The sequence below is a fragment of the Carlito syrichta genome, unplaced genomic scaffold (genome assembly GCF_000164805.1).
Source record: "Carlito syrichta isolate Samal-C Ts95f unplaced genomic scaffold, Tarsius_syrichta-2.0.1 Scaffold315753, whole genome shotgun sequence".
Lineage (NCBI taxonomy): Eukaryota > Metazoa > Chordata > Mammalia > Primates > Tarsiidae > Carlito > Carlito syrichta.
The window spans coordinates 1,025,723-1,040,492 of NW_007259849.1; the positions used below are offsets into that span (position 1 = coordinate 1,025,723).

Consider the following 14,770-nt stretch of genomic DNA (forward strand, 5'->3'; position numbering starts at 1 on the left):
AAAAAAAAAAAAAAAGAAAGAAAGAAAGAAAAAAGAAAACATAAGGCAGAGATTTCGGAGAAATTCAACTTGCTCCAGGCATGATTTTCATCTGGATGTTATTAGTACTTAAAACTGCCTCTGATGAAGGCAATTTCAGTGCCATTCTTCTGAGTTCTTTTAAGAATTTTATATCTCACCATAGTGTCTATAACTTACAACTTCCTCTTGATTACCAACATCATACATCTTAATGACAGAACATTTGGAAAATACAGATAAGCCAACAGTAGAAAAAAAAAAGTCACTCCCAAACTAGTCACCCAGAAATAACTACTGTTAACAAGTGAGTACAGACTCTGCTATGGTCTGAATATGTGTCCCACCCCCCATTCATATGTTGAACTTAATCTTCAAGGTGATGGTATTAAGAGGCAGGGCTTTTGGGAAGTGATCTGGTTCAAGAGGGTGGAGCTCTCGTGCATGAGATTAGTTCCCCTTCTAAAAGAGGCCCAAGAGGTTTCGTTAGCCTCTTTTGTCCTTTCACCATGTGAGGACATAGCAAGAAAGTGCCATCTATGAGGAACAGGTCCTCAAAAGACATAGAATCTGCCAGTTCCTTGATCCTAGACTTTTTGGCCTCCAGAACTGTGAGCAGCAGATTTCTATTGTTCATAAAATATCCTCTCTAAGGCTATTTTGTTATAGCATCTCAAATGGACTAAGACAGACACTTTTTATGCTCGTATAGTATGATGGTTCAGAATATAGACGCTGGAGTTTAGGTGAGAATCATGGCTTTGCAACTTGCTAAGTGGGGTAGTTCACTTTTCAACCTATCTGAATTGCTTATAAAATCACACATAACTGTCTGCAATATCCTTAGCCCTCAGTTTTCTCATCTGAAAAATAGGGACAGTAATAGTATCTTCTTCATAGGATTGCTGTGAGGATCAAAAGAGATAATCCATGTAAGGCTCTTGATTGCCTGGCTTACAGTACATATTATAACATGTTCGTTATTATACTATTATCATTTTACATTTACATTTAAGGATCATACTGGAAAACTATTCATCTATATTACAGTATTGCAACTATCATTAAACATTTTTACATAATCTTAAATATTTTTCCATAATGTCATTTTAATAGCTACAAAGAATTTTGCTATAAGGATATAATATATTGTAGCTAAATCCTCTATTATGGGGCACTTAGGCTTGTTCCAAATTTTTACTATTTAATAAAATTCTGTAGATAAAATATTGTAAACTTTTATGACTATTTCTCTAGGATACATTCTAAGAAGTAGTTGGGTCAATGGGCATGAGTATTTCCAAGACTCATTGATGCATATTATTATGTTTTCTTACTATGAATTTAGATGACACCCTAGATAAGAATATCTGGAAGTAAATAGTCCACATAAGTGTGACATTTTAGAGGCATGATTTACCATCAGCTTAGTGTAAATGCTTTACATTTACATCTTTTTTCTCCAGACCTGTTCATACTTTCTGGTTGACATCATCTCCCCTCATTCTTTAGGGAAGCTTCTCAGTACTAGGCTTCTGGCTAAAAAAATTTGCTTGCAGTTTTCCTGTTTGCTGGGAATTCTGCAGTTACCATTATTTTCACTTGAAGGTACATACTCATAGAGTTTTACTATATTAAAAACCCAAGCCCCTCAACTTATAGAGGATATGAAACTAAAGTAGAAGGAGTAAGTGATTTGTCTGAGTTGGTCCTCTAGACTGTGCTATTATTAGATAGCTAATGAAGGCTGGCTCATTGATTTATCTTGAGTATCTAGTTCAGCAGCCGGTACAGCTAGACAGCCGTAGTGTTTGCATAATGAATAATTACTTGAAGTAACTTATAGCCTTCTAGGATTTTGTAACTGGAAAGGACCAAAGAGGTGTGGAAACTGAGGCCTACATTGGCTAATGAGATGTATGTCGTTATATAGATATTAGTGACAAGTCGGGTCCCAACATAGACAAGGAGAAGTCAGAAGATGTGACTTGCTAGGGTGAGGCGGGCATCATGTAGAGAAGGGATTAAACTAATTCCACTTTGGTCCAGAGAAGGTGAAACCAAGATTAAACAGAACTGCAAGTTGCTGGCAGGTCAATTTAAGTAAAATGTAAGAAAGAACTTGTTGAAAATTAGTACTGTCCAAAACTGAAATAAGCTTTTTTGAAAAGAAGTGAGTTTCCCCTAACTGGAAGTGTTCAAGAAGAAACAGGGTAATAATTTGTCAAGTGCTTTATAAGAAAACAGATTTGAGTTTGTATGCCTGATGGGGATAAGTAACTTCTAAGGTCTTTGCCAAAACTAAGATCAAATGATTTTGTGAATATATATATCTTGATAGATAGATAGGTATTTTTTTTCTTGTTGATCTGTTACTTTATAGTAAGTCTTTTGAGTGTGAATTCATTATCTTTCTCATTATATATGGAACCAGATAAATGTTAATGTCTTTACTTAGTCAAGATTCTGTGGTTCTAAATAATCTTTTTAGTGCTAATTCAGTGTGCTACACACAGTAGGAGTTCAAAAAATAAATTTAAATTAGCTTTTAAGCTTGGAAAACCTGTGTTTAAAATAAATTAAGCTACAGGCTCCATGCATTTGAACGCTTTGATTGAACTCAGCTGGTCTCAACCAAATATATCACTTGATCATGCTCAAGAGCACTAAATATTCATTAGCTTTTTTTCTAAATTAAAAAAGGTTAAAGTTACCAGAAGAAATTTGGGTAGATTGTATTGTGGTGAGATGAAAGTGTTCTCTTCTTGGGTTTCTGAATAATGATATAAAATTATGGCTGAAACTCTTTCCCAGAATAGAATCCTTTTAATATTAAACTGCAAATGTGATTTTATTGTACTTCAAGTATAGAGGTACTGAAAGACCACCCATAGTATAAAAATTTCATCCAAATTCTGGGAAGACAAGTCACATAAATAAACCATATCCTAGGAATGCTTTCGGTTTTCAAGATTTCATATCCATAATAGAAATGGAGGTTCTAACAAGTTCATAAGAAGTTTGGTGAAAAGCTCCACTCTCAAACAGCAATCTCAATGAATATCAGAGATCGCATCTGTGATGTAGTCTTTGCGATTCTACCCAGGAAGGAAGGAAATGGATAAAACACCCTGCAAAAGCTGCTTTTTGTTTGTCTGGGTTTTTTTTGGCTTCCCTCCCTTCCTCTCTCCCTCTCTCCCTCCCCCTTCCCTACTCTCACTCTCTCTTTCTTATTAGAAGCCTAAATATGGAAATCCGTGTTCCCATCAAGTATTTCATTTGAATTACCAGCAATGTTTTGAGCACTCTTAATAATAAAATTGGCTCAAGTCAAGATGGACTATCCATTAGCTAGAATGTTCCAGCCATGTCCTTTTCCTACCTAGTCAGGAAAATATATAATATCCCAGGGGCAGCAAGATCTTGTGCTAGATGTTAGCGAGATAAAAATGTCAGGCATGACCTTAGCTCACCCAGGCCCGGCAAATGCATGGCGTTAGTTCACCCAGAACCCAGCCTAGACTTAGAGTTCCTTCTCACCCAGAACTCCAGACAGTCATTGCTCGTCTGTTGACATAAGAGGTGACATTGATTCGTCATCCCTGGTGGGAACTCAAGTGCTCTCTGGTAGTAAGTCTCATTCCGAAGATCATAATCCTGATTATTATTATTTTTTGAATGCAACTCTCAGAAACACAAAACAGTAAAAATATTTTTAAAAAAGTTACCTCCACTGCCGCTTTTGCCCTTTCAAATTCTTCTTCTAAGGAATGGTTTCTAGAAAGTAACGCACTTCCCCAGCGATGTTCTTTGGTCAGTCGAGCCTGAAATAAACCAGATACATGGTGTTATGGTATTGGAATCACATGATCCAAAAATACAAGTATTTTTCCTTTTCCCCCTCACTTCCCTAGAGTTCAAGAAACATCTGTGGGCCGGGCTCAGTGGCTCAGCTTGTCATCCCAGCACTTTGGGAGGCCGAGGCAAGTGGATTGCCTGAGCCTGCGGGTTTGAGACCTGCCTGGACAACTTGTTGAGACCTCAGCTCTACAATGAATAAAAAAAAAAAATTAGCCAGGTATGGTAGTGCGTGCCTGTGGTTCCGACTAGTTGGAAGGCTGCGGCAGAAGGATCGCTGGAGCCCAGCAGGTCGACTGTGAACGTGCCACTGCACTCCAGCCTGGGCCACTGAGTGAGACTTCAACTCGGAAAAAAAAAAAAAAAAAGAATCATCTGTGATTGGTGACATTTTGGAATACTTTTCAGGCATGATGTTGCCCAAGCTGGAATGGTGTCAACATGTGTAGGAGCATGCACGCCTGAGTCTTCCAACAACGGGTCTTAGGCCTGGACATATTAAAACCAATCCTTGGGTCTCATCCCTGAAAGATCCTACTTTAATTGGTCTGGACTTCAGGCATTGATATCCTAGCATACCTCCCCAAATGATTCTAATATGTGGTAAGGATAGACAGTCTCCTTTAGAAGGCTATATCTAAAAACTGATATTTGAGCTTTCAGTTTGTTAGGAAGATCAGTCTCAGGTAAAAATAACATAAAAACTACAGAGATGGAGGGGTGGCTTCCAGGCCTTTCTACTTATGTACACAGCAGATCTTCATGTAGAAAGCACTTTTTTTTTTTTGAGTTGGGGGTCTCACTCTGTCACCCAGGCTGGAGTGCAGTGGCATGATCATGGCTCACCATAGCCTCGATCTCCTGGGCTCAGGCGATCCTTCTGCCTCAGCCTCCCAAGTAGCTGGGTCTACAAGTGTGCACCACCACATCTGGTTACTTTTTTGATTTTTTTGTAGAGACGAGGTCTTGTTATGTTGTCTAGGCTGGTCTTGAACTTCTGGGCTCAAGCAATCCTCCTGCCTGGGCCTCCCAAAGTGCTGGGATTATAGGTGTGAGTCACCATGACCAGCCAGAATGCTCTTCCTTTTGCTTTTCCTCTATTGCCACTGTCTTATGTCCCATTTCTCAGGATATTTCTCTATGTTAAATAATAATGAGTCACTTAGATAAAATCATGTCTGGTTAGGTCAATTGCTTTGCTACAATTAATAGCAGTGTAGTAAACAACTTAATGACATATAAATATTTCCAGAAGACCCCCCCAAGAGTGCCATAATATTTAAAATGCTATTAATTTCTCAAAAAAGGAATACAGTCTTTTTGAAAAATATTAATCATGAAAAATAACAAGAGTTCCACTAAGCCCTTTTTCTTAGCAGTTACATACCCACTTATGCCCCCAGAGTAAAGTGTATGGTAATGTGCATGTAATGTGTTTCAAAAAACAAATGTGAAGCATCGATCGCATACCATTCTGCAACTCAACAATATGCCTTGAAGAGTTTCCATTTGGACGTATAGATACACCTCATTCTTTCCCCTGGAGATTTCCTAGTAAGGGGACACCGTAGTTCAGACCCCTCTGCCTGGACATTCAGGTCATTTCCAAGTTTTCTCCACGTAATTATTTAGTGTGCTTGTCTGTCTCCCTGCTCTACCTTGGGATTCATGAGGGTAGGAATTTTGTATGGTTATTTTTTTCCCTCCCCTTACCAACACAGGGCCTGGTAAGCGATGGTGCCCACTAATGCCTATGTGCCTCAGGATAAGGAGTTAAACTGATGAGATAGCCAGGTCTTGGGGAATAGGAGGACAGGGGCTTGTAGAGTGACTTTCTCCACCCTCTTTTAGTGCAGAGTAGGGAGCAGTGGAAGGGGTGACTTTTTGGTACATGGTCAGATGGTCCTAGAGCAGAGATGCTCTATCCTGGCTTCCATGGGAATTACCTGAACAGGCCTGGGCCTCATCCCAAACCAACTAAATGGGAAACTCTGGGGCTGGGGCCTGGATATTCGATATTTGAAAAGTTCCTCTGGTGGTTTTGAAAAGGAGTCATGTCTGGAACTCACTGTTCTATGGCACAACTTTGCTCTTCACACAGCCCTAAGCATCTACACAGTTCAGCTAATGTTCATCATTCTCCACTATCACTGGTCTTGAAGAGGACCCCTCTCTTTTGTTATGACACATAGTACCACCAGGGTTCATTATGTGCCAGGTGCTGCTCTAAGTACATTAGATACTATAATTCATTTTGTTCTTTCAACAACTTCGTGAGGTAGGTATTGTCATCGATTCCATTTAAATGACAACATGAAGGTACAGAGAGCTTAATTAACTCACCCAAAGTCACACAGCTAGTAAGTGGAAGGGCAGGTGCTTCAGCTGTGCTCATAATCAGTGTTCAACACTGCCTCTCTGGGAGGCTGTGCTCACACGGCTATTTGAGGAAGATGCAAAACACAAAAATGCTGCCCCTGGCTGGTTCATGCATGTGCGAGGCATCATCTAAGAAGCCCTAAGAATTTTTGTGGAATGAAAACAAATATGAAGTAATTATGATGAACACTTCTGACCATAAACAACAGTCTTAGGCTGTGTTTTGCTTTAGTGAATGTGGAAGGTTAACTTATTGAAACTTTAGTTTATGTTTTCTCTCTCCTGTTGTGAATCCTGCTGTATCCCTAGTGTCTTCTGGCAGACAGTAGGTGCTCCATAAATAGCCAATAAATATTTGTCAAAAATATGCTGTCCATGAATAGATGAGTGAACGAATTCAAGGCATTTTCTCTCCTTGTCCCCAGAAGCTGTTCTCAGTCAAGACCCACTGACCAATCCAGGAGGCTAAAGGGAAGCTTATAAGATACCGAGAGGGGATTTGTTCTTTTGTCCTGGACCTGAAGTGGTAGAGGTCTGTGCTGACCCTACCGCCCTGTGGAAGGGAATGGCTTCCAGATGCCTCAGGGGGTTGTCTGGTAAAGAGCAAGGCCTGCAGGCAGTGCAGAGGTGAGGCTGTGATCAGAAGGGGGAAGCGGAAGGGTAGTAGGCACCTCTGGGCCTACCTGGGCATCAGCGCCTTGCTGTCGGGTGGGCTAGGCTCCCTGGTCACCATGAACAGCTAGCCTTCCTTGTTCTCTGGGCCTCATGAAAGCTACTACCTCCTCCCAACCCAGACAACGAACACAGGCAGGGAGGTTTAAACCATAAGTGATGTCAAGTGAGGCTGGGCATTTGGTGATCTATCACAGAAACAAAAAACTGAATATCACACGTTCTCACTCATACGTGGACCTTGAACAATTATTGTAATGCTATAAGAAAAGGATTGTGGGAAACTGCCTGGGGTGGAGGGGTGGGATTGGCAGAAGTGGGATGCTGCAGGAGGGTGGGGGAACACACCTCATCAACAAGGGTACCTGCATAATGAATATTTGTGTACTTAACCCTGAATTGTACCCCACATCTTTAAAATTAAAAAAAATAAAAAACCTTAAGTGAAATCGACGATCTCATCATCCTGGCAAGCGGGCTTACATCCAGATTTAATAAAGGACTAGAACATATCTTGCACTCTAAGGTTGTGGTAGCAAGTTCATACTTATTGCAGAAGCAAAAGAAACTTGTAACCTTGGATTTAGCCTAAAAGAATCAAGTTTTGGTTTGAAACCAGCAGCAGTCTATTTAGTTTCAGAGTACACAATTAATTCAGAATCTCCCAGAATTGAACAATATTTATAGATTTTTTGCTCACGGGCAACCTCTTTCAGGTCTGCTCCCACAATTCTGTCTTCTTAATAAATCCTACTTTCTCACCAAAAAAAAAAAAAATATATATATATTTTTGCTCACTAAGCCGGGGAGACAAAAAATGTCAATAAATCATAAGGCAGTTATGAAAGGTATATTTTATAAATGATGCCACACTCCATTACGTATATTTAGCAATAGCATAAACTAACATGACGTTTGGATCATGGCTGAATATTTTTGCTTGAAAATTATATGGTCCCCGGAATCAATGCATTGAAAAGAACATAAGGTCCTTTTAGTTTAGAAAAGGACTGTTAGATTACTTGTAAGTTGAATATTTGTTTTAATTTAATTGATTACCTTTTTTTTTTAGAGAAATGTCACTCTGTCATCCAGGCTGTAGTACAATGGTGTGATCATAGCTTACTACAGCCTCATCCTCCTGGACTCCAGCGATCCTCCCACCTTGGCCTCCCAAAGTACTGGGCTTACAGATGCAAGCCCCTTGCACCCAGCAACTGCACCCAGGTAACAAGCCTGAATATTTGTTAACTATTTACTCTCTCTACTTAAATGTTATCTTTGATTCAGCTTATGAATTATGCAGTTGGTTTGGTTCCTAATCTATGCATATTATATTTCTCAATTCACCCTATTTTGTTTTTGGCAATGACAAGCCTTTAAAAGCAGATGGGTTTCCTCTGCTGGGCAGAGTTAATGTGGTCCTGCTGGAGGGAGGCTGGCAAAAATGGCTTCCTCACATTCCCATTTCATTACCGTAAATGAAAATAAAAGAAAGCAAAGGTTAATAAAATACACAATTGCATCCAAGTAGGAAAAATGGACTCTTGCATGGATGAGTGGCCATTAACCGCCACCTCACCACACATCATCAAGTGATACAATTTCACCTACACTGCCCACGTGGTGATTCTTTTCTGGGCTCTCTCTCAGCAGAAGGCAGCATCCCACATTCAGAGAGGATCTACCAACTGGTACCCTTTACCAATGAACTGTAACCAAGTGTTATCTCCCAATGTACTATTTTCTGAGCCCTTTGTTCAGTATTTGTGGGTCTTTTAAAAGAAAAATTCAACAAATTATGATGGATAACAGCTTCCTAATTATCCACTAGGAGGTATCTGAGGAATCCAGTAGATCTTGTGAAAGAAGAAGGCATCATCAACTTAGAAAAGGGAACCTTGAGATTGCTTGATTTCTTGCTAGTATTGCTAGAGCTTTTTCTCATAAGTTTGCTTGGCCCTTGTATTGGTGAGGGCTGCTGTAACAGATTACTAGATGACTTAAAATGACAGAAATTTATACTCTCTGAAGGTTGGAATAAAAGTCAAGGTATTGGCTCTGAAGGTTCTAGGGGTGAATTTCTTCCCTGCCTCTTGCGGTTCTTAGTGGCTTCTGTCAGACCTTAGCTATGGCTTCATCACTCAGCAATGACTCCTTCTTTTCTCTCTCAAAACTCCCTCTGCCTTACTCTTTTATGGTACATGTGGTTGCTCTTAAGGCCCATCCTGACAGTTCAGGAAAATTGCCTTCTCTCAAGATCTGTAACTCATCATGTCCTTTGCTACATCTGGTAATATTTAGTTTCCGGGGATTAGAAGGTGGACATCTCTTTTTGGAGGCCACTATTCAGCTCACTACAACTCATCTGAGACTTTTGAGTCACAATATGTTTGAGTAACAAATATAAAAGTCAAGATGGCTTACAGCCCTTTAAGATTGATAAGTTGTTAGGATGCTATAGCCTGGTAGAGAAATTAACTCCAAAGGTGATAAGATCTTATTGTCTTGTAGAAAGTTAACCAATCTTTTATCTAACTTGGCAAGCTTATTTTGGCATTTCTTTCCCATGGGCCATATCAAGCTCTGTTCCTCAATGCTGATTCCTTCATTAATGAAATAAACAAACAATTTTTCCTTTTTTTTTTGAGTTGGAATCTCACTCCTTTGCCCAGACTGGAGTGCAGTGCCATGCACACTTACAGCCACCCCAGCATCAACCTGCTGGGTTCCAGTGATCCTTCTGCCTCAGCCTTCCAAGTAGCTGGAATTACAGATGTGTGCTACCACGCCCGGTTAATTTTTTTCTTAATGTAGAGATAAGGTCTCGCCAAGTGGCCCGGGCTGGTCTTGAGCCCACAGGCTCAGGCAATCCACTTGCCTCAGTCTCTCAAAGTGCTGGGATGACAGGCTGAGCCACTGAGCCTGGCCAATTTTTTCAAATATAGGCACATAGTAGGATATAACTTTGTGAAAATTTGAAGTAAATGCAAGTAAATGGAAAGATATTCTATGTTCATTTTTAATTGGAAGAATTAATATTGTCAAAATGTCCATACTACCCCAAATGATCTATGGATTCAATTCAATCCCTATAAAACAACAATGATATTCTTCATAGAAGTAGATAAAAGCCCCAAAATTTGTATGGAACCACAAAAGACTCTGAATAGCCACATAAATCCTGAGCAAAAAGAACAAAGCTGGAGGTATCACACCACCTCACTTCAAAATATACTACAAAGCTGTAGCAATCAAAACACTGTGGTACTAACATAAAAAACAGACACATTGACCAATGGAACAGAACACAAAGCACAGAAGTAAACCAATATATTTATGGTCAATTGTTTTTCTACAAAGGTGCCAAGAACACACAAGGACAGTTTCTTCAATAAATGATGTTGGGAAAACTGCATATCCACATACAGAAGAATGAAATTAGACACTTATTTTATATCATAGAGAAAAATCAACTGAAAATGGACTAAAGACTTAAATGTAAGACCTTAAACTGTAAAACTACTAGAAGAAAACATAGAGGAAAAGGTCTCTGTCATTGGTCTGGGCAATAATTTTTTAGCTATAACACCAAAGCACAGGCAACAAAAGCAAAAATAGACAAATGACATTGCATCAAACAAAAGCTTCTGCACAGCAAAGGGAACCATGAAGAGAATAAAGAGACACCATGTAGCATGGGAGAAAATATTTGCAAACCATACATCTAATAAGGGGTTAACATCTAAAATACATTAGGAAACTAAACAACTCAGTAGCAAAACAACAAATAATGGACAATCTACCAGCATAGACATTTACCAAAAGAAAACATACAAATGGCCAATAGACATTTGAAAAAATGTTCAACATCATGAATCATCAGGTAGATGCAAATTAAAGCCACAATGGGATATTATCTCACACCTTTTAGAATATCTATTTTCAAAAAGATGAAAGATAAGTGTTAGAGAGGATGTGGAGAAAAAGGAATCCTTGTACACTATTGGAGGGAACACAAATTAGTACAGCATTATGGAAGACAGTAAGGAGTTTCCTCAACAAACTAAAGATAGAGCTGCCATATGATCCAGCAATCCCACTGAGCATATATCCGAAAGAAATAAAATCAGTATGTCAAAAAGAGATCTTCATTCCCATATTCATTGCAGCATTATTCACAATAGCCAGGATATGCAATCAATCTATATGTCCATCAATGGAAGAATGGATAAAGAAAATGTGGTATATATACACAATGGAATATTAGTCAGGCTTACAACAGAAGGAGATAAACCGTCATTTGCAACAACATGGAAGAGCCTGGAGGACACTGTATTAAGGGAAGTAAACCAGGAACAGAAAGATAAATATTACATGATCTCATTTATATATGGAATATAAAGTAGTTAAATTCATGGAAGTAGAGAGCAGAATGGCAGTTACCAGCCCCCTGGGGTAGGGGTGAAGGTGTGGAGGTCAGGGTGTTGAGGAGATCTTGGTCAGAGGGTATAAAATTTCAGTTAGACAAGAAAAATAAGTTCAAGAGATGTATTGTACATCATGGTGACTATTGTTAATAACAATATATTGTATTCTTGAAAATCACTAAGGGGGCCAGGCTCGGTGGCTCAGCCTGTAATCCCAGCAATTTGGGAGGCTGAGTCGAGTGGATTGCCTGAACCCGTGGGTTCAAGACCAGCCTGGGCAACTTGGCGAAACCTCGTCTCTACGATAAATCAAAAATTATCCAGGCGTGGTAGTGCGCACCTATAGTTCTGGCTACTTGGAAGGCGGAGGTGGAAGGATCGCCGGAGCCCAACAGGTCAACGCTGGGGTAGCTGTGAGCATGCCACTGCACTCCCGCATGGGCTACGGAGACTCTGACTCAAAAAAAAAGAAAAAAATTAAAAAAGAGAAAATCACTAAGGAATAGATTTTAAGTATTCTTACCACAAAAGTAAGTATGTGAGGTAAGGCACATGTTAATTAGCTTAATTGAACCCTTTCACAATGTATACATATTTCAAAACATCATGTTGTACATAATAAATATGTATAATTTTTAAGTCAATTAAAAAATTAAAAAGGAAACTTTGTGCATTTATATAATGTCATAAATGACCCATGAATGGCGCTAGAAGAAAGTGAAAGCCTGAATAGATTTGTCCCAAGGCACTTTTATCAGCAGGCACTTTTCGCCAGTGAAATACGACCTGCTTTTCTCCCGAAGCCTGACCTAACAGGACTCCATTATTGTCCCTGGCTTCTTCCCTTCATCAATGTTTCACGACCCGGCCTGGCAGGATTATTAATCACAGGATGCAAAGGGCACCATATATCAGGAAGAAGAGGCAAGATCTCTCTCTCAAAATTCTAGGCTTAAAGCAACAAATGCAAACGGAATCTTCCTGTGTGAATGCAACTTTATTTCGATGGTACAGTTACTATTCAGTGAAAGTGCTATTTTCCACATTGTTAGAAAGGCTTTAGTTATTACTAAGATGACTATTATCTACCTTACACTTTGAAACCATTTCTTTTGCTCCAGGCAACGTAAGACAAATGCTATGAAGTATAGGTAAACATTGAATGTAAACAGAGGCAGTTTTCAGATTGAGATTAGTATGCAGTTAAAGATCCTGGAACTTTTCTGCAATTATGCAGCATGCCCTGACATGCTGGTTTAGGATTGAGAATGATAACACTTATGGTAAAGGTCAGCCTTCCTTTCAATCAAGACATTTCAACATCTAATTGCATTATGGTCAAAAACTGTGGGAAAATATACATAAATATGCTTGTAAACTGTTGATATTGCTTGGTGCTTAAATGGAGGCATGGTAAACAAAACAAACTCCTGTAAATTTGAGTTGTAGCTGTTTTGACAGCACATCGAGATCAGTGGTTCTCAAAACTTATTGGGCATCAGAATCACCTGGAATGGCTTGCACAAATGAAGACTGCTGGGCCTTATGCCCAGGGATTCTGATTCAGTAGGCCTGAGATGAGGCCCCAAATCTGCATTTCTACACAATATTCCTGGGTTATACTGAGAGTACTGGGCTAGCGACCACACAAAGAACCCTCTGACTTAGATATCGGCACCATGTATATGTAGTAAAACCCTGGATTTCACAAATCTACTCTGATGTGGCCACTTCTTTTCTTTTTTGGATCATTTTGAAAAATGCCTCACAGCTATAGCAACCTCCTGGAAATACTTCGGCTTTAAACATGGTGTTTTAATTGGGCTTAATTTTAGGATATTGCACTTTCCAAAGAAGAAAGCATTTAGTTCCCCAAGCTGTTGATTGTTCTGAATGATAAGCACTAGGTAAAGGAAGAGAAGAAAAAGAACTTAATGACTCTTTTAAAAAGAATAAGGTGGTTTATTCTCTATTCAAATTTATGATTGTGATCAAAATTATACTTTGAAAATGACTGTATTTGTGGCTGTGGTTGTCCTAGCATACTCTGTTGGCTAACCATTGTGACAGTCATTCATAGCTTCTCACACAATTGCCTTTATATTATTGCTAGAGGAGAAAAAGGAATCTGCTTAACTGTAGAAAGGGAAAATGTACCAACTAGCAGCACTTGGGTGTCAGTATAGCTCGGTCATTAAAAGCACAGTCTCTGGGGTTAGTCTGTCTGAGGCCAAATCCTAGTTTAGCATTTAATACTAGTTGGTGACCTTGGACAAATTACTCAGTCTTTGTATTCTCATCTGCAAAATGTATCTTCACTTATAGAGTCCCTATAATAATCGAGCACAATAATTCATGTCAATACACATATAGAGTTAGTGCTCAATAAAACTTTGCTTTTGTTATTATCAACTTTCTGGTTAGTGCCTATTAGGTATGACTAGCAATTCATTGAAAAGTATCAGTGCTTAACAGAGCACTTTTGTTCAATGGTTGAAGGAGACTAGTTGATCACTAGAACAGATCATTTAAACACCATTAAACATCATTGGCATGCTCAGGATTTTGTTTTCCCTTAATTAGTCAGACATTTATCATTGAAAGTATACACAAAAAGCTGTCCCCTCTGGGTCAGGAGCCAATTTCTAGGGCTTTGTACAAGGTCTGGCAGCATAAGGTCCCCATCTCCATCCAGCTATAAAATTCCATGTTGCAGCACATCAAAACAAATCAGTGCTGATTTTGAAAGGAGACGGACAGTTTACTCTCAGGCATAACTAAAAACTATTATTGAAACCAGTTGAAAAAATGATCAAGAATGAAATTCCATTTTTTTCTGTCCTTTAATTAATTATCAGCTGTTACTTCCACACTGTTTAATTTGACATGCTTTGCTGTTTCCCCTTTTTGTTAGGATTTCCTTATTTTTATACTTCAACAAATGCTTACTGAGAATGTACTATGTACAGATTTTCAACTATGTTAAAAGTGACCTTTCAGATTTTTCCTTCCTGCCTGCCTTCTTTCTTTGTTCCATCCTTCCATCTTTGCTTCCTTCTTCCCTCACTGATAACTTACCGCACGTGGCCTGGACACAAAAGGAATGTTGATGTGGCTCCTGTATGTATCCCAACAAGCAAAATGATGAATATTTATAGTGTATCTGACTGTTTTTATTAGACACAGAGGTCTTGAAACTACTCATCCTTCTAACTTTTTCACTGCTTTGCTTATGGCTTTATAGGCTTTATAAATTCACATTTGTTGAATTGATGTGAACTGAAATGAAAACCATCAGCATTTTTAAAAGGAAGGAATTGAGAATAAATTTGGGTGAGAGTGGCACAACACAGTGTGTGACCTCAAATCAGATGGCAATTTTGATTTATTTTACACAGATTTTGGCATAAAAT

At 39.0% G+C, this 14,770-nt stretch overlaps 1 protein-coding gene across 1 annotated transcript in view; it reads right to left on the bottom strand.

The window, feature by feature from the left end:
* The window catches only part of LOC103275805 (PEX5-related protein-like), a 183,694-nt gene that overhangs the window by 3,405 nt on the left and 165,519 nt on the right, over positions 1-14,770 (bottom strand). The window contains exon 8 of the mRNA XM_021706535.1: positions 3,747-3,842. Coding sequence (XP_021562210.1) covers positions 3,747-3,842 — 96 coding nt within the window. The remainder of the gene's footprint in view (positions 1-3,746; positions 3,843-14,770) is intronic.